At 45.3% G+C, this 20,066-nt stretch overlaps 1 protein-coding gene across 2 annotated transcripts in view; it reads left to right on the top strand.

Moving 5' to 3' along the window:
• Positions 1 to 20,044, top strand: part of LOC106562660 (N-alpha-acetyltransferase 25, NatB auxiliary subunit) — a 24,543-nt gene extending 4,499 nt beyond the window's left edge. Inside the window, exons 1-23 of one of the 2 annotated variants that reach the window (XM_014127631.3) lie at positions 3,378 to 3,530; positions 5,490 to 5,575; positions 5,756 to 5,894; positions 6,004 to 6,122; positions 6,343 to 6,417; positions 8,781 to 8,967; positions 9,090 to 9,201; positions 9,899 to 9,988; positions 10,160 to 10,332; positions 10,419 to 10,531; positions 10,712 to 10,919; positions 11,141 to 11,230; positions 11,314 to 11,494; positions 11,580 to 11,679; positions 12,461 to 12,612; positions 12,708 to 12,833; positions 14,235 to 14,478; positions 14,936 to 15,059; positions 15,286 to 15,351; positions 15,537 to 15,634; positions 15,789 to 15,899; positions 17,432 to 17,581; positions 17,737 to 20,044. In XM_014127631.3, coding sequence (XP_013983106.2) covers positions 3,473 to 3,530; positions 5,490 to 5,575; positions 5,756 to 5,894; positions 6,004 to 6,122; positions 6,343 to 6,417; positions 8,781 to 8,967; positions 9,090 to 9,201; positions 9,899 to 9,988; positions 10,160 to 10,332; positions 10,419 to 10,531; positions 10,712 to 10,919; positions 11,141 to 11,230; positions 11,314 to 11,494; positions 11,580 to 11,679; positions 12,461 to 12,612; positions 12,708 to 12,833; positions 14,235 to 14,478; positions 14,936 to 15,059; positions 15,286 to 15,351; positions 15,537 to 15,634; positions 15,789 to 15,899; positions 17,432 to 17,581; positions 17,737 to 17,859 — 2,925 coding nt within the window. In that variant the 5' untranslated portion in view covers positions 3,378 to 3,472 and the 3' untranslated portion in view covers positions 17,860 to 20,044. Of the gene's footprint in view, positions 1 to 3,377; positions 3,531 to 5,489; positions 5,576 to 5,755; positions 5,895 to 6,003; positions 6,123 to 6,342; positions 6,418 to 8,780; positions 8,968 to 9,089; positions 9,202 to 9,898; positions 9,989 to 10,159; positions 10,333 to 10,418; positions 10,532 to 10,711; positions 10,920 to 11,140; positions 11,231 to 11,313; positions 11,495 to 11,579; positions 11,680 to 12,460; positions 12,613 to 12,707; positions 12,834 to 14,234; positions 14,479 to 14,935; positions 15,060 to 15,285; positions 15,352 to 15,536; positions 15,635 to 15,788; positions 15,900 to 17,431; positions 17,582 to 17,736 lie in introns of those variants that run through there. The other variant, XM_014127639.3, reaches the window with a different exon arrangement.
• The last annotated feature ends 22 nt before the right edge of the window (positions 20,045 to 20,066 follow it).

The following is a 20,066-nucleotide window of genomic DNA, read 5'->3' as shown; positions in this document are numbered from 1 at the left end:
TCTGAGGTCTAATACACCCACAGTGGTGTATATAACAACATTCCAACCTTATATAGTCCAATTGTGGTACGGTTCCACTATTTCTATCTGTTTGCATCAGTTTCAATGGAGGACATTTATTTTCAAAGCGAACTGCTGAGTCCACTATTGTTGCTCATGCTACATTTACATTTTAGTCATTCAGCAGATGCTCTTCTCCAGGGCAATTTACAGGGGCACTTATACGGTTAAGTGCCTTGCTCAAGGGCACATCAACAGATTTTTCACCTAGTCGGCTTGGGGATTTGAACCAGCGACCTTTCAGTTACTGGCCCAATGATCTTAGCTACCTGTGAGTTCAAGACACAGGGGTGTCAATATATGCATTTTTTCCATACAACTTCATTTTATTTTGAGTAGGATAGCAGCCTACACGAGAAATAACTACTAATATTGGTTGTAACCATCGGAAAGCCACCTTGATGTTTGTGTGCATCTGTTAGAGCCAATTTATGCTTGATCAGTAAAATGTGGTTGGAGGCACCATATGGATGGTGTGGTGCAATTGCTGAACCTCTGGTGGATGCAGAGGCCAATGAGCTTGTAGGGCATCGCTGTGCGCCTCTCAAAAGTTCTAACTATGTGGAGGCTCCATATAGCTCAACATTGACATGATTGGTTTGTGGTAGGTGAGGGCGGGAGGTCCTGTATAAACAAACTCATTTCCTTGACACAGCTCTGCGCTGCTCCGTGAAGCATGAATGACCTGGCTTCTGCAGAGGCCATATCACCGTAAATGCTTCCTGACTTATGCAGAGGTCATATCACCGTAAATGCTTCCTGACTTATGCAGAGGCCTTATCACCGTAAATGCTACACGGCCAATGCAGACGGCGGATTGACCATGTAGCGCCTTTAAGTTGTTGTTTGTAAGCCGGCAACAAAACAACATGAAGCAGTATCCTTCACTCTCGCTTGTCGCGGAAAGTAGCTAGATAGTTTAGCCACAAGCATAAACTAGCTAGCTGGGAAGAACTCATTGGAACGATGGACTGAACCGAATCCGTTGGTATCCACTCGACTCTCACTGCGCGACAAATTCAATCAATTTGGGCACCAGGCGTGTCAATATTGATGCCACTTTCAAAACAACTGTGAACTCGGAAAAATAAAGGTCAAATAATGACGTCAGTGATAATCAGGTAGGAAAGTCGGAGCTCTAGAAAGAGGCCCGAGTTGGATGACCTTCATATCGATTTTCCCAGTCGGAGCTAGTCTTTTCCAAGTTTTTTTGAACGCTCGGAAGTCGGAGATTTCCGAGTTCCCAATTGTTTTGAAGGGGGCATTAGTTCCACTGTATGAATAATAAAACCCGGAAATGGTTGCAATCTTTTTTTCACCATTCATTTTTCCATCTGGGATTTTATAACTACTTTATGTAAGGTCTGTATTTCGTGTAGGCTTACCATCGCGATCTCAGACAAGGTAACTTGTATCAATAATTACCATAGCAATTTTTTTAGAGTAAATTGAGGCGAATATATTGATAAAACTCACCTTGTCCGAGAGAGAATTACACAGCTATCAAAAGTCATGCCAAGGGAAGCCAACACCGAACGCACAATTAATTTATATTTGTTGTAAAATGTAAAAAATGAATGGTGGAAAAACCATTGCAACAATTTTTATGGGTATTATGACGTGTCCATTGTGTCGGACTATTGCCTCGTTCAAAACAACTGTGAATTTGTATAGTACATTACTGGCAAGGACGGGAGTGGGGATCATTTCAAGTGATCTGCTGTAGTTTGGTTAAAGTGGCAATCTGCAGTTGCTAAATACATTTTTTTACATATAAACCTTTGATATGTACCCATTGATTCTTGAAGAATATAACTTAGAAATGCCTCATTAGCTTAGTTCAACTGTCGTACCCCATTAGAACTCAAAATGTAAGCTTGTTTTGCACCAATGTTTTTAAACAAAGTAAACACAAACACTGTATAGTCTCAACATGGTTAAAACTATAATTTTGATATAATGAATGGTCGGTCCTTGCATTCATAGCTCTGTCTGTGAATTTGAGTGGTTGCATTTCTTCAGCCCCATCCCTCAGCTTTTTAGCAAAACAGTGGCGGGGAGTGTGCTTTGTTATTGTTCCAACTGCTGATTGCCGCTTTAAGACGTCATCCTGCAACGCAGATCGGTATATCACTTATATTGTGATCAATTACATTTTATTGGAGACATTTTAAATGATAGTTCTGCTCTAATCTGAAATATTTTGTATCTCTAGAACAGGTGAGTCGGAGGAGGGGTTTGAAAGACCAAGGGCAAGAGTGATCCGATAATATGGTCAGGTGCAGCAAAGAAAAACCTAACAAAGTTGCAGCTGGATCAAAATAAAGCAGCACGCCTTGCCCTTAACTGCACACACAGAACTAACATCAACAACATGCATGATAGTCTTTCATGGTTGAGGGTTGAGGAGAAATTTACTACTTCTCTTCTGATCTTTTTAAGAAAAATGTGTGTGTTGAAAATGCCTAATCACAGGTATAATCTATTTGCATACACTTCAAACAGACATACAGTACATACCCCACAAGACACGCCATTATGGGTTTCTTCACTGTACCCAAACCAAAAACGCATTTAATGCATCGCTCAGTTATGTATAGAGCCATGTCATCGTGGAATGCTCTGCCACCAGAGGTTACTCAGGAAAAAACAACAACATATTGTATCACAGCACCTCTCCTCTTTCCAAAAGTCTAATTTAACTGTATATAATATGAATAGTGTGTAAATAGTCATTTTTTTTTTATCTCTTGGTGTCTTTCCAATATATAACTGTTATTTTGTATTATTATTGTTTTATGTATTTATATTTCATTTATTTATTTATTGTCCTTGTCTATAACTGTTCTGTATTTTGTCATTTATTTGTATGTTTTATGAGGACCCCAAGAAGAGTAGCTGCTGCGCAGTAGCCAATGGGGATCCTAATAAACTAAAATAAACTCCTAGTGGCACAGCTAAACATAACAGTCACGTGTCATTGTGAACTGGATGAAAGAAACAACACAGTCTGATATTTTCAAATGATAACATGTCAATATGGGCTAATGGCAGTTGACATACTTGGACTGTATTGTAACATTTATTTTTCATAAACTGTTTTGAGTTTATTGAACATTCAAGTTGAATTCTACTGAAATCCTACTCCCCCTTTTAATTCCTGCCTGTCAGATTGGATTTTAACAGAAGAAGTAGCATGTCTTTTGGTTAGTATTTTTTGTTTTTGGTAGTTAGTAGGAATTTGTTCATCCAAAACATTTTGTTTTTGGGGATATTTTACTACCCCGTACAGTAGGTGGCGGCAATACACTTTGTGAGTGTAGTCTGCCAATAAACCTCAACGAAGAAGAAAAATCCCTGCCTGTTTGACGCGACTGCGCATGCTCAGCCATATACCCTGGTAACCTCCAACATGGCGGCGAGAGGCCATGTGCAAGACCCTAACGACAGGAGACTCAGACCCATTTACGGTAACAATTCGCAGAAAAACAGCCCATCTCTGTCTAGTTAAATGTTTTGTCAGTGTTTATCGACGTACCGGAGTGGTCGTCTGTTCAGTACCTTGTGTCCGGGACTCGTGGGCAGTACCGCGGCCCCCGAAGTCTTAGCCCCGTTCTCAATTCGCCTGCAGTGCTGAATGACAGTGCACCTTGAGTGGATGTCAGCACAATTCTGACAGCGCACAGCTGCAGACCGTTTGCCCACCAATAACGCACAATGAGACAGCTTTGCTTTAAACGAAACCCCAAAAGAGCTTCAACGATCAGTCTCTCTCACTCGTAAAGTTCAGGTCTCCTATATTTGACAGCTAGCTAGTTACCGGTAAGCTACCTAATAAGCTAGCTAGCCGTGTTAGGTAGTATGCAGAGACCGAGATGAATCAGAACCGTATTGCAAATAATTTTGTATCTGGCAGAAATGTCAACAGCTAACTTACGTTAGCTAGCTAGGTAGCTAGTTGTTCAGATACAGTACATCGGGGTGTATTATTAGTTACACAAATTGATCGGATACATTTTAACGTCCGAGCTAGCTCAAGCTCGCTAGAAAAGGCTGCCACAGGGGCAAGACAAGATGTTCATGGTTGTGAACTGTGATGCCAACGTTAGCTAGCTGGTTAGCTTGCTTTATTAGCGGGTGTGTTTCATTTCGTGCCTTTTACTCTGCTGATTTTAGCTCATTGGGTTATACAGACCAGTGATTATGGCTAGTTAACGGTAACGTTGTGTGTCAGATGGGCATAAGAGGATTAAGGTAGGCTAACTTGATATGCCTGGTTGTGTTGATGCTGTAACGTTAGCCTCTGTTTTTGGCCATTCGATTACATTCTAGTGACGTGTTCCATCATACATATAACTAGATCCAGTTAGATTTATATCAATGACTACTATAATAAACACTCACCATTGTTGAGGCTTCTTTTTTCTCTCAACTTTTCTCTTTCCTCAAAAGGTCTGCTAAAACCATGTAGAGTTGATTATCATCACGTGACAGATGCTGTCAGTGAGTGGACAGTGGGCACACAATAAAAAATAGACCTGCTACATGGGTCTAGATACTGTATATACGTTGGCACTGATCTTGGGGAACTCGGTTCATGAAGAGTGGGAAACCATCATGGCCAACACCAGACACAATGATTAAGGCCAAGCTGCCATTTGGGCTGATGACATAGTGTAGAGCACTGTGTCTGTCTGTCTGGCAGGGTTAATTTTGGCACCCAGCTGTCTAGAAGCCTAGACTCCAAGCTTGCCCTGGGAAAGGGACTGTGTGTATGCTTGTGTGCTCCGCTGTGATCCACGGGAGGACCACGGTGAGAGAGAGTTGTGTGTATCAAGGTCGCAAACAATGGCAGAGGTCAATGACCGAATACACAGACACTGTCGGTCGGTCATACAAATAGACATTCTAATCTCGTCACACTCTTGGGCACTCGCACAAATACACACATGCCCAAACACCTCCACTCAAGACAGTACACATAGTGAACCACGTAAACACGCGCACACACCGCGGAGTGTATATGCCTGTTTAGTTCATCAGACAGGCAGTAGCAGAATGCTGCCGTCTCAGCTGGTTTTAGAAAGTTAGTCCTCTTGTTTTTTTTGTTGTCTTCTAAATATCAGGGCCGTGAGTCTTTCTCCGCCTCTCCCAGTTATTGTTGTTGTCATGTCCTTCATACATCTTGAAAATGTCATTTTAGAAACTCCTTTTACAGCCTGAGAAGGGCTTTGGTTGAATAATTGAAATCTGTGCCGGTCTATAAAAAAAACTGGATGCTGCGGCGTCTTAGGACTCCATGAATGGTTTGTACAGAAATAGAAGGAATAGCTCCTTTTCCCTTCGTGTGGGACTTGAATGGGTGTGGGTGTAATACTATGTACTGTATGGAGTAGGTTGACTGATGCTGTGATGTCATCTCCCATCAGACTACCTGGACAATGGCAACAACAAGATGGCAATCCAGCAGGCTGACAAACTGCTGAAGAAACACAAGGACCTGCACTGTGCCAAGGTGGGTGGGACTCTGGCTCTGGGCTGTATTTAGAGCCCAAGATGGAGCCCAGAGTTGTTCCTGGCCTGGTCCAAAACGGACCCCATAGGCCCCTACCACTAACCTCTACTCCCCACCCCTATGATGATGATGATGATGATGAGGGTGGCATGTTACTGAGGCAGATCTCCCTCTCCCCAGGTGTTGAAGGCCATCGGTCTGCAGCGAACAGGGAAGCAGGATGAGGCGTTTAGCCTGGCCCAGGAGGTGGCCACCCTGGAACCTACCGACGACAACTCACTACAGGCTCTCACTATACTGTACAGAGAGATGCACCACCGTGAGTACACACACACACACACACACACACACACACACACACACACACAGAGAACTCTCTATATGATCTTTTCGATGCTATTGACTCTCCCCCTCCTCTCTCTCTGCAGCTGAGTTGGTGACTAAGCTGTATGAAGCTGCTGTGAAGAAGGTTCCCCTCAGTGAGGAGTATCACTCTCACCTGTTCATGGCCTACGCCCGCGTTGGAGAGTACAAGAAGATGCAGCAGGTCAGAACGAACACACACACACACACACACACACACACACACACACACACACACACACACACACACACACACACACACACACACACACACACACACACACACACACACACACACACACACACACACACACACACACACAAATAACATGATGTATTGTACTACAGTAATTCATGTCTTTTGTGGAGTTCTATCTAATGTCTCTCTTTGTCTCTGGCTGTAGGCAGGGATGGCTTTGTATAAGATCGTTCCTAAGAACCCCTACTACTTCTGGTCTGTCATGAGTCTGGTCATGCAGGTAGGCATGGTCTCTTACTACACAGCTGAAGTCGGAAGTTTACATACACCTCAGCCAAATACATTTAAACTCAGTTTTTCACAATTCCTGACATTTAATCCTAGTAAAAATTCCATGTTTTAGGTCAGTTAGGATCACCACTTTATTTTAAGAATGTGAAATGTCAGAATAATAGTAGAGAGAATGATTTATTTCAGCTTGTATTTCTTTCATCACATTCCCAGTGGGTCAGAAGTTTACATACACTCAATTAGTATTTGGTAGCATTGCCTTTAAATTGTTTAACTTGGGTCAAACGGTTCGGATAGCCTTCTACAAGCTTCCCACGATAAGTTGGGTGAATTTTGGCCCATTCCTCCTGACAGAGCTGGTGGTGTAACTGAGTCAGGTTTGTAGGCCTCCTTGCTTGCACACGCCTTTTCAGTTCTGCCCACAAATTTTCTATAGGATTGAGGTCAGGGCTTTGTGATGGCCACTCCAGTACCTTGACTTTGTTGTCCTTAAACCATTTTGCCACAACTTTAGAAGTATGCTTGGGGTCATTGTCCATTTGGAAGACCCATTTGCAACCAAGCTTTAACTTCCTGACTGATGTCTTGAGATGTTGCTTCAATATATCCATATAATTTTCCCGCCTCATGATGCTATCTATTTTGTGAAGTGCACCAGTCCCTCCTGCAGCAAAGCACCCCCACAACATGATGCTGCCACCCTCATGCTTCACGGTTGGGATGGTGTTCATCGGCTTGCAAGCCTCCCCCTTTTTCTTCCAAACATAACAATGGTCATTATGGCCAAACAGTTCTATTTTTGTTTCATTAGACCAGAGGACATTTCTCCAAAATGTACGGTCTTTGTCCACATGTGCAGTTGCAAACTGTAGTCTGGCTTTTTTTATGGCGGTTTTGGAGCAGTGGCTTCTTCCTTGCTGAGTGGTCTTTCAGGTTATGTCGATATAGGACTCGTTTTACTGTGGATATAGATACTTTTGTACCTGTTTCCTCCAGCATCTTCACAAGGTCCTTTGCTGTTGTTCTGGGATTAATTTGCACTTTCCGCACCAAAGTATGTTCATCTCTAGAAGACAGAACGCGTCTCCTTCCTGAGCGGTATGACTGCTGCGTGGTCCCATGGTGTTTATACCAATTTTCTCTCTGAGGTCTTGGCTGATTTCTTTTGATTTTCCCATGATGTCAAGCAGAGAGGCACTGAGTTTGAAGGTAGGCCTTGAAATACATCCACAGGTGCACCTCCAATTGACTCAAATGATATCAATTGGCCCATCAGAAGCTTCTAAAGCCATGACATCATTTTCTGGAATTTTCCAAGCTGTTTAAAGGCACAGTCAACTTAGTATATGTATACTTCTGACCCACTGGAATTGTGATACAGTGAATTATAAGTGAAATAATCTGTCTGTAAACAATTGTTGGAAAAATGTATTGTGTCAAGCAGAAAGTAGATGACCTAACCGACTTGCCAAAACTATAGTTAACAAGAAATTTGTGGAGTGGTTGAAAAACGAGTTTTAATGACTCCAACCTAAGTGTATGTAAACTTCCAACTTCAACTGTATATACCCAGGGGCCAGTTTATTAGGTACACAGAAATGGATGTCTCCTACAGACAGTGAGTCACGTGGCCGTGGCTTGCTTTATAAAGCAGGCAGACGGGCATCAATGCATTCAGTTACTGTTGGATTGTACGTTAGAATGGGCAAAACGAGTGACCTAAGCGACGTTGAGTGTGATATGATCGTCGGTGCCAGGCGCACCGCATCTAGTATCCTCGAAACGTCCGCCTTCCTGGGCCTTTCACGCACTGCATTGTCTAAGGTTTACAGAGAATGGTGCAACAAACTCTCCTATCAGCTAAAAACAAGAAGAAGTGGCTCCAGTGGCCACACGATCACCAACACTGGAAAATTGAGGATTGGAAAAACATTGCCTGCTCTGACAAATCCCATTTCCTGTTGCGTCATGCTGATGACAGAGTCAGGAGTCCATGGCCCCATCCTGCCTGGCGTCAACGATACAGACTGGTGTGGGGAATGTTTTCCTGGCACACGTTAGGTCCCTTGATACCAATTGAGCAATGATTGAACGCCGTGCCCCGAAGAATTCAGGCCATACTGGAGGCAAAAGGGGGGTCGGACCCTGCACTAGATGGCTGTACCTAATACACTGGAGACTGAGTGTATATAGCTTGTGTGACTGAGTATGTATGTGGGATTCTGTGTGTTACTGTGTGACACTATGGGTGACTGACTCTGTGTGTGCGACTGTGTGACTTTGTATGTGTGAGGGTGTACGTGTGAGGGTGTACGTGTGACCGGGGGCGGTTGTTTGCTCTGTGTGTTTCAGGCCATCTCTGCGCAGGATGAAAAGCTGGCCCAGACCATGTTCCTGCCCCTGGCTGAACGCATGGTGGAGAAGATGGTGAAGGAGGAGAAGATCGAGGCTGAGGCTGAGGTGCAGCTGTACTTTATGATCCTGGAGCGGCTGGGGAAGTGTGTGGAGGCTCTGGACGTGGTCCGCGGTCCACTGGGAGGTAAGAGTGGTGTGTGTGTGTGTACGCGGAACAGAGATTGTGTGTGTTAGAGAGAGGATTTGTGTAGGTTGAGAATAACTCATGTCTTTCTACTCATTCTGTGGATGTGCGTGGTTCCATAGAGAAGTTGACCAGTGAGTTGCGGAGCAGGGAGAATAAGTGTATGATGATGTACCAACGGCTGCAGCTCTGGCCTGAATGCAACGCTCTGTCCTACAAGCTACTGCTCAAAAAGTGAGTACACACATATTCCGATAAATAGTCATGTTTATGCACATTCAGCATGTCTGTGTCTTAAAACTCTCCCACACTAACTCCCGATCTTTCTCCCTTTCTCCTCTTTCTCTTCTCCTCTCTCTCTCCTCTCCTTTCTCCTCTCTCTCCTTTCTCTTCTCTCCTTTCTCCTTTCTCCTCTCTTGTCTCCTTTCTCCTCTTTCTCTTCTCCTCTCTCCTCTCCTTTCTCCTCTCTCTCCTTTCTCTTCTCTCCTTTCTCCTTTCTCCTCTCTTGTCTCCTTTCTCCTATTTCTCTTCTCCTCTCTCTCTCCTCTCCTTTCTCCTCTCTCTCCTTTTTCTTCTCTCCTTTCTCCTTTCTCCTTTCTCCTCTCTTGTCTCCTTTCTCCTCTTTCTCTTCTCCTCTCTCTCTCCTCTCCTTTCTCCTCTCTCTCCTTTCTCTTCTCTCCTTTCTCCTTTCTCCTCTCTTGTCTCCTTTCTCCTCTTTCTCTTCTCCTCTCTCTCTCCTCTCCTTTCTCCTCTCTCTCCTTTCTCTTCTCTCCTTTCTCCTTTCTCCTCTCTTGTCTCCTTTCTCCTCTTTCTCTTCTCCTCTCTCTCTCCTCTCCTTTCTCCTCTCTCTCCTTTCTCTTCTCTCCTTTCTCCTTTCTCCTCTCTTGTCTCCTTTCTCCTATTTCTCTTCTCCTCTCTCTCTCCTCTCCAGTCCTGATGATTGGCAGTTCTATCTCTCCTATTTTGACTCTCTCTTCCACCTGATGGACAAGTCCTGGAGCCAGCCTGAGGAAGGAGAGCAGTGAGTTGTGTGTGTGTGTGTGTGTGTGTGTGTGTGTGGAAAAGTTTATATAATAGCTGACTAGACTATTCCTCTTGATGGATGTTTTACGATGTCATGTAAGAGAAGACAAGACGAACCGATCTGACCCTCTCTCCCTTTGTCCCCCCCCCACCTCCCCTCTTCCTCCAGCTGTGTGGAGGGCCCAGTGCAGACCACGGTGGCAGAGGCAGTGAAGTTTGTGGTGGACAGGATGGAGGAGCAGGACAAGAAGGAGTCGCGTCCTCTCAGAGGGCCCTACCTGGCCTGCCTGGAACTCATACACAGACTGAGAGAGAGGGGCTGCCCAGATGAGAAAGAGCTAGGTACGTACACACACACACACACACACACACACCGCAGTTTCCTTGGCTGTTTGCGTTGACCGTTTCTATTGGTTGTTGGTCTTCAGGTGACCCGTTGGAGCTGATGGTTCAGTTTTTTGGGAAGTTTGGAGACAAACCCTGCTGCATTACTGACCTGAAGATTTACCTACACCTTCTGCCCCCCGAGCAACGCTCACAGGTACACACACACACACACACACACACACACACACACACACACACACACACACACACACACACACTCACCTGCAGAATAGCACCAGTAGTGGAAGTTGGTCAACCAACCGAACCCTTGATGAGTTTAATACCATATCTATTTCTCTCCTCTCCTGTTCTCTCTCCTTCCTCCTCCCTGTAGTTTAAAAACCGTCTGGGGGAGTTGGTTCCGTTGGGGGAGGCGGGTGAAGATGGCTTTGGGTTTCCGGGGGACACGAAGACGTTGCAGAGACACCTGTGTGTGTGTCAGCTGACCCGGGCGCTGGGACTGCAACACGCTCTGGACACAGAGGGCAAGCTACGCCTCATCACCGAACTCAAAGCCCACTACCACCACGGACTACAGTTTGGTAAGAACAGCAGGACCTCTCTCTCTCTCACTACCACTATGGGAACGGCATCCATCCCTCTATACGTCTCTAATCCATCTTCCTCCATCCCTCTCCGTCTTTCAGTCTAGCCAACATTTTATGCATCTAACTTAAAAACTGCAGGAAGAGATGCAATGATCATTTTTGGAAGATCCAGATGAGTGGTTTGAGTCTGACTATAGTTAGTGTGTGTGTAACAGGGAAGTCGTGTCTGAAGACAGAGCTCCAGTTCTCTGACATGTACTGTCTCATGGCCGCCCACGTCTACATCGACCTCTGGACAGAAACTGGTGAGTCGTCTCTCTCGCTTTCTCTCTCGCCTCTCCGGGCATTCATTAACATGCAAACATACATTTGTGTCTGTGTGTGTTAGGCGATGAGAACATGCTCTGGCAGTGTCTAGGCGTGTTAGAGGAGGGTTTGTCCTTCAGTCCCTCCAACGCCCAGTTCAAACTACTGCTGCTGCTGCTCTTCTGTCGCCTGGGAGCCTTCCAGCCCGTAGTGGACCTCTACTCCAGCCTGGATGCCAAGCATGTGCAGCATGACACCATAGGGTGGGTTTATAGTACAAACACATCACCATACAACACGGTTACCATACTCAATGCACTGATCCTTATGTTCTCACCTCTCTCCCAGGTATCTGTTAACTCGTTATGCTGGCTCGTTGGGGCAGTTTGCTGCAGCCTCCCAGTCCTGTAACTTCTCCCTCAGGTTTTTTCACTCCAACCAGAAAGATGTGAGTCCCTGTCAAATCAAATTAAAATCAAATGTATTTATATAGCCCTTCTTACACCAGCTGATATATCAAAGTGCTGTACAGAAACCCAGCCTAAAACCCCAAACAGCAAGCAATGCAGGTGTAGAAGCACGGTGGCTAGGAAAAACTCCCTAGAAAGGCCAAAACCTAGGAAGAAACCTAGAGAGGAACCAGGCTATGAGGGGTGGCCAGTCCTCTTCTGGCTGTGCCGGGTGGAGATTATAACAGCACTTGGCCAAGATGTTCAAATGTTCATAAATGACCAGCATGGTCAAATAATAATAATCACAGTTGTCAAGGGTGCAACAAGTCAACACCTCAAGAGTAAATGTCAGTTGGCTTTTCATAGCCGATCATTGAGAGTATCTCTACCGCTCCTGCTGTCTCTAGAGAGTTGAAAATAGCAGGTCTGGGACAGGTAGCACGTCCGGTGAACAGGTCAGGGTTCCATAGCCGCAGGCAGAACAGTTGAAACTGGAGCAGCAGCATGGCCAGGTGGACTGGGGACAGCAAGGAGTCATCATGTCAGGTAGTCCTGAGGCATGGTCCTCCGAGAGAGAGAAAGAGAGAATTAGAGAGAGCATACTTAAATTCACACAGGACACCGGATAAGACAGGAGAAATACTCCAGATATAACGGACTGACCCTGTCGCATCTAAGTACGTCCTACATATGTCATATATTCTGGTGACGTTTCCCCGGGTCTTTTCTCACCTCGGTCCTCTTTCCTTGTCTCTTCTCCTTTCTCTCCTCCCCCAGACCTCCGAGTACATCATCCAGGCCTATAAGTATGGAGCGTTTGAGAAGATCCCAGAATTCATAGCGTTTAGAACCCGGCTCAACCAATCGTTGCACTTCGCTCAGGTCCGCACAGAGAGGATGTTACTGGACCTGTACACCGAGGCTGACGTGTTAGTACACACACACACACACACACACACACACACACACACACACACACACACACACACACACACACCTGTAACATATTCCTGTTTTGTTCCAGCACATTGAGTCTGGAGGAGAGTGTGAAGGCGATGGGTGTGTGTCCTGAGGAGGATGACATTCCCTGGGACAACATGAGAGACAACAGAGACCTGACTGTCCTCGTCAGCTGGGACCCCAAGGACAGGTACACACACAACACACACACACACACACACACACACACACACACATAACAAGAACTTATATCAGTTTTTCTGCCGCGGTCATGTAGCTTTGGCGCCGTGCCCACGGTAAAAACATTGCAGCCACGCCACAAATGTGGAACGTGAAGAAATATTTCTGAAGATGCTAAAACAAAATGAGCAATGAATAGAACAAACAGACAAACCCATAGTTGATCTATTTACCTGGTCATCGCGTTGCGTGTTCTAGGAGAGATGAATATTCCTCTCAAGGCACATTGACGTTGCGAGTGCCACAGGGAGGGAACGATGCATTCAGACAAGCCGTCAATGCACAACAATTCATCGTGCGATCACAGGGAAAACAGCCGTTTCAATGGCCTTTGTTAAAATATGGGTTCATCCCAGCTTTCCATTCCTACTTTATTCATCAACTCCTAAATATTGCGCGAACTGCAGTATTTTAGCAGCGGCATGGTTAAGCGTGTTACCACGTGGCAATTAGTTGTGAGTGAATAGAGGAGAGGGGCTGAATGGAACACGGGTCAAAACACCATCCTACCTCAAAATCAGTTTTGGGAGTGACTTAAATTGTGATGAGACTGATAACATTTCTAGTCACGCTAGAGTAGGAGTGGCAACCAGGGAAAGTGTTGGGGGGGGGGGGGGGGGGAAGAGTGGTTTCTTTGAGAAGTACAGGCAGTGGGGGTGTTACTCCGGGTGGCGTTTTACTCCCAAGTTACCCTAACAGGTACGCCTGCATTATTGTCACTGTGTTTATGCCAGTTTTGTGGGGCGTCACATTCATCAATATGATGCTAGTTAGTTAAAAGATCACATTTAGGATATAGCTAATGATTAGCTCAATGAGGTAAATACAGATAGGCAACGCCATGCTTCAGCCTATTTATTTATAGTCACTATGCTGCTCTGTTGGGCTACAGGTGATAAGGATTTCTTCTATTTTGATTTGAACCTTTATTTAACTAGAACCTATTCTTAATTACAATGGCAGCCTACCCCGGCCAAACCATCCCCTAACCCAGACGCTGCCCTATGGGACTCCCGATCGCGGCCGGTTGTGATACAGCCCGGGATCGAACACGGGTCTGTAGTGACGCCTCTAGCACCGTAGACCGCTGCGCCACTCGGTCCCTTATTGCTAGCATACCTGATAATATGGACCATGCACAGGCTATATGTATGGTCCAATATGTTGAAATCATTGTATTAACAAATCATTTTACCAGTATGTTATTGGACTCATTTCTGGAAATTTTATATAGTGTCATTATAATTAGATTTACATTCATTTTGGAGTAGAATGGCCTTTTAAAAGTCCCCTGAACTGAGCTTCTCAGTCCTACATATAAAATGAACACAGTTAATTGTGTGTGTTCCAGGGAGCTGACCGAGGATCATCGTCGTCTGTCTCTAGAAGAGGAGTCCGTCTGGTTGAAGGTTCGCTCTCTCACACTCCGCCTCCTCGCCTCATTGGCTCTGCTCGGACACGCCCCCTCGCCACGGAACTCTGATAAGACCAATGAGAACGGTATATCGGCCAAAAGCTCCACCCTCCAGACCCTACTCTCCCAGCTAGATCAGACGCTTGAGACCGCTGCCCAGATCACAGAGAAACAGACACAGGTACACACACACTAATATATTTAAGCAATCAGGCCTGAGGAGGTGTGGTATATGGCCAATATGCCACAGCTAAGGGCAGTTCCTGCATGGACACCGCCCTTAACCGTGGTATTTTGGCTTTATACCACAAACCCCAGAGGTGCCCCTTATTGCTATTATAAACTGGTTACCAACGTAATTAGAGCAGTAAAAATAAATGTTTTGTCGTACCCGTGGTATACGGTCTGATATACCATGGCTGTGGGCCAATCAGCATTCAGGGCTTGAACCACCCAGTTTATATAATGTAATAAATGCTATTTAGCAGACGCTTTCATCCAAAGCGACTTACATCAGTGCATACATGTTCATATGGGTGGCCCCAGCAGGAATCGAACCCACAACCCTGAAATTGGTAGCGCCGTGCTCTTACCAACTGAGCCACACAGGACCACTGACTGTTGTTGTGTTGTTCCAGTACCCGTTCCTGGGGCCTCCCTCCTCCCGCCTGGCCTCTGCTCTGTCTAGTGGCAGCTGTCACTGTCAGACCTCTGCTCTGCAACTATCACTGACTCTACGAGAACTAGAGACCACTGGACTGGGTAAGACAGGGCGATGAGGGGAGGGGGGGAGGGGGGGTGGAGAGAGAGAGAGAGGGATGTAGGGTCCCCTACCCCTTTCCTCCAACCATCTGTCCATCTACAGGAGCGGCAGGACTGGGAAGGAGATGGAGGAAGGGAGTGTGGGTGGAGAAGGGAGTAACGGAGAGGGGAGGAGGAGAAAGGAGGGAGGTCTTTGTCATGCTCTTTATTCTGTTTCTCTCTCCAGACGACTCGTCGGAACTCCAAACCCAGATCTGTAACGCCTTCAAATCATCAGTAGCACAGCTCCAAGGTAAACCGTCTCAGATATCTTTGTTAAAGATGACAAACCTGTCCATGGTAATAATGACTGTCTAGTCAGGCACAGGAGACGTCATGGCTTCAGATCTCTAGTCGAGTACTCACTAGTGGGTCATTCTTATTCCCCCATGCTCATCTGTGCCCCTCGCTCCCCTCCTCTCGCCCCTCCCCGCCCAGAGATGTTATCCAGATGTAAAGGAGACGTGTTGGAGATGAAAGACGGCAGACTGACGACCCGACCCGCTCTATTAGAAACACTGGTCTTCTTCGTGGAGGTCAGTATACTTCACTGATAGTCATGCTAGACATACACAAGTAATACATCAATAAAATGTACATGTATTATAATATGGAACATGCAATGGTGTGTGTGTGTGTGTGTGTGTGTGTGTGTGTGTGTGTGTGTGTGTGTGTGTGTCTCCTGGTCAGACGGTGTGTGTGGTGCTGTGGGTGGCCAGTTACTCAGCCAGCGTACTGCGACCGCTCAAGTCCAGCCTACAGAAGAAGAAGAAGAAGAAGAAGGACAGCAGCACCGCCATGGTACACTGTTACTACCTCACCTTTACCCTCCGACGACCCTTCTCTGGAATGACCCCATCAGTATTCACACCATACTAGGGGCGTGAAGGTTTAAATGTTGAAATATTTCAACGAAATTTGGAATCTTAATGTTAAGGAACGTCCCAAACCGAAAATCAATTTTATTTCGTTTTTTTCCCCGCAAAATGAAAATAGCATTTCAGTCATCAGAAAACAACTTATTGTTTTCGGTGTTATAGCCTAACTAGACGACAGGCTATTAAGTTCTGGGGAAGTTGTGTAATTTACATAGAACTTTAGGCTACTTTGGTGAATTTTCTTCCATATTCAATACGCCCATTCTTATACAGGAACAAACGAGGCGGGACCTACCTGCATTTGTCCAATAGAAACTCTTGTTTTATTAGCAAAAGGTTTTGCCACCGTTTAGACTAATTATTACACCCATTGCTCTTTCTCTTTACTCATGATGCGAGTGTGTTCAGTCTTCGGTCTGTTGTGTGTACAATATCCATGCTTATTCATTTATGATAGGCCCTGCTTTACTGAAGTTGCGAGACACATGCAAGCCAAGAGATTGTGAGATACAGCATTTAATTACCAATAGATGGGTCTAGTGCACGGTTCTGACTGTCTGCCTGGTGGTTGACCTGCCTATACTGGGCCCCTCCCCTCTCTTTCCCTTGCTAGCTTGCTATGAAAGATGTTTTGTGTTCTCGGAAGTACGGCAACAAATCAGTCTCCTCCGTTCCAGAAATACTGAGTCTTAGGAGTCAATTACTAGCGGAATCGAATCTTTACACAGAAATGGATTCGGACGTGGAGTCGACTCTCCACCAGTACCACCTCATCATCATTAATAGTTGGAAAAATGTCAGAGAAAGGCAAGAAACAGCATGGCAGCCTGGTCTCATGGTCTAGACGTAACATAGTAAATATAAATCCGGGACACTCAATTTAGTATGATATGTTACGTTTGGTATGGTTACATAAGACGATTGATTACTTAAGCCACCTAGCTAGAATTCGTAACATATTGTACGTTTGGAAATGTGTAACTATAATATGAATTGTAATTCAGAACATATCATACGAAATGGGTGATGGACATCCACAAACGAATACATACCATAAGAAACATAACACATCACACTAAATGGAGTGTCTCGGATTTACATACAGAATAATGCAAAATGCTCTGAGACCAGGTTGTGTATGGCGATACTTTGAGATGTTAAATGTGAACTAAATGCTCACTTGGCGAGGTGAAGTTGAGGTAGAGTAATGGTAGTACAAGTGCAATGCTTACCCATCTGAAAGGGACGTACCATGAAACTCAACCCGATGCTGGCAGCAGCACAGCTGCGTTGTGAATTTGCATTTTATGAAAATGTTCTTATCGTTTTAACAGAACCCCCCCCCCCCCCCCAAAAAAGTCAGTTTAATCATTTACATTTATTTTCTTCATTTATTCACAATACACCATAGCCATTCACGCAGTAGCTCTCTGCCCCCTCCCTCTGCCCCTACAGCCAGTGGTGCTGTGTGGCTTCCAGGAGTGGACAGGCAGCCTGCAGGGTGTTGTGACCCAGGCTCTGGATCACGTGAAGGGGCAGGAGGCCAGCCTGACGGCCCTCAAACTAGCAGCACTCACTCTGGAGGAGGGATACTCACAGACACAGGTTGGCAGTGCTGGGCGTGTGTATGAATTATTGATTTGTGCCTAAGCATTGGCTTAGTTTCTTAGTTCAAAGCATGCTTCTTTCTGTTCTTTATCCCCCCTTTCTTTTTCTGTCAATCTGTACCTCTACCCTGTCTTTCCCTCTCTCGCTCCCAGGAGGAGTGTGGGTTTACGAGGGCAGCCATGGACAAGGTTCAGAGTAGTTATCTTGGCTCGCTGCAGGAGCTGGGAGATCTACTGAGGAAGAGAGCTGATTCGCTGAAGAGCCTCAAGATCTGACCCGCATCAACCATCCCCCTTCAATCAACATCTTCATACCCAACTATCACCATTATACTGTCACCATTATCGTCTAACTCCACCCTCATCCAAAGCCTTCTCCCCTTGCTCGTCTCAAAGGAGGGCTGCCTGCCACCAACACACCCTCTCTTTCACTTCATCCCCTTCCCTCCTTTTCCACATATCCCTCGGTCTGGGTGTCTTTATATAACACACGAATCTCCTCTCCCTCCCGCCATTTCTCACCCCGAGAACCATCACTGCTCTCGCTCAGCACAGAACCACAGTTGGCGATAACATCACAGAGAAGCTCCTCAAACATACTTCAGCAACAGATAGACAAACAAAATAAGTCATTTTAGAACTACTCCAATAATTGATTGTACATAGTCTGCAGATGACAGAACATCAACTGCCACAGCAACATCAACTCCTTGACTGAACGTGAATGAAATGAGGTATAAGCTACCCCCTTAGTTGTTTTTTCTTCTCCAGTCTGTTGTTTCCATGGTGAAACCCAGTTAGATTAGAATATATGCTCCTTGTCTCCATGTTGGACTCCTCACTCCCCCAGCCTGATCTGGGTACCCAAACATGGACACTGTTGTCAATCACACTCTTCTGCTCATAAGAACAAATGGGGTGGAGATGGTGCTTAGCTTACTGTATGAAAACAAAGGACAGCTGAACAAAGACGGTTTTTAACTAATTGTACACGCAAGGAATGCTGAACGCTGGGCCAACTCGGAAAAAGCCTCAACTGTTTCCTGCAGGAGTGCACAACTCCAGTGATTTCAGGCCTCGCCTTTTAGCCAGTAACCTGAGAAACCAGCTGTGTGCGCTCTTCTACGGGCAACCAGGGACCGAATGGGTCAGTAAAGAGCTGGAGAAATGAAGACAGCCCTGGAGGACCGGAGGTGTGTACCTCGGTGTGGTGCACTCTTGGTTAATTCATCTCCCTGCTCCCCACCAATCAATGCCTGTCTGATTTCAGTCCTCAATCCCAAACTCCTTTTTAACTTAGTTGTTTTCTCTTTATTTTTCCCCACAGGTCTTTTTTTATTTGTTTTTGTTTGAACCCCCCTTTGTGGTTATTGGAAAGCCAAATAAAAAAGCAATCACGGGACACGATTATAATGAATCGGAAAATACATACAGTACCTAAAATGTATTTGCAAATGCTTCTTTTTGTATTCTGTGTCGGTGCAAAGTGTGTGTGTGTGGCTCGCCTGGTTTAGCTAACACCTACAACAGAGTGGATGGTTTGTTTTAACACCGTAGGAGAGGAACCTGACAGTCATTTCTCTGAATAAACGGGTAGAACTACATGAAACGGTTCTGACAATGGCTCAAACCCAAAGTTAAGATATGTAAAGGAGACACAACAACCAACCTGTCAGATTGCAATGAAGACGGGAAATGTGTTGAATGTCCTTTATAGAAAAGACCTAGTCGGATCTCTCTCTCTCCTATCTTGTCAACGGTTATGAGCTGCACTGAATCGCCCCATAATTAATTTCACCAACCAAAGCTGTCACTGTTAGTGTGTATATACCAAAAATGTGGCTCTGTTGCTATGGCACTTCAACTGACAGCTAGACCTACACCAAGCAGGGAGAGGAGACTTGTATCAGACAGACATCAGGAGTATGTTCAGTAGCATTGTGGAACGTTCAGATAAAATGCATTGTGTAGAGCAGACGCGTCTAACCCGTAGTGAGGAATCACGTCCTCTCTAGTCATGACGTTTATCTGCAACGTTCATGAGTACTGTTGTACGACCCCGAGCAGATGATGTTTAGTGCCACGACCACCAGGGGGCACTGAAAGACTATCCAATGCAGGCAGCAGACTGACTAATATTGAAGTATATGCTTTGGCTTAGTTTGATTTGTAGGTTTAGCTTTTCCTTTAAAACAAGACATGGATGGAAGGGGAGCAACAGTTTGATCCTCCTACAAAACACACCCCTCTAAAGATGACCTTCAGACGACTCGTGCCCAAATCACCGGATGGATGGACCCTCTCTAGAGGCTGTTAGTGGACTGAGTGGAACTTATGTTGAGGTGCAGAGAAGTGGTCGCCAATCTGGAATGTCGTCTCTTTCTTTTGGTAGAAAATGGAAAACAAACACTGGAATGTCAAAAGGAGTTTTTTTTTTAATGAATAAATCTGTTTTGTTTCAGTCTTGTATCAATGTTGTCTTA

The sequence above is a fragment of the Salmo salar genome, chromosome 01 (assembly GCF_965601325.2).
Source record: "Salmo salar chromosome 01, fSalSal1, whole genome shotgun sequence".
In the NCBI taxonomy this organism is placed as follows: Eukaryota; Metazoa; Chordata; class Actinopteri; order Salmoniformes; family Salmonidae; genus Salmo; species Salmo salar.
The sequence above is the reverse complement of the archived record's forward strand: the minus strand, read 5'-3'. Positions and strand labels throughout refer to the sequence as shown.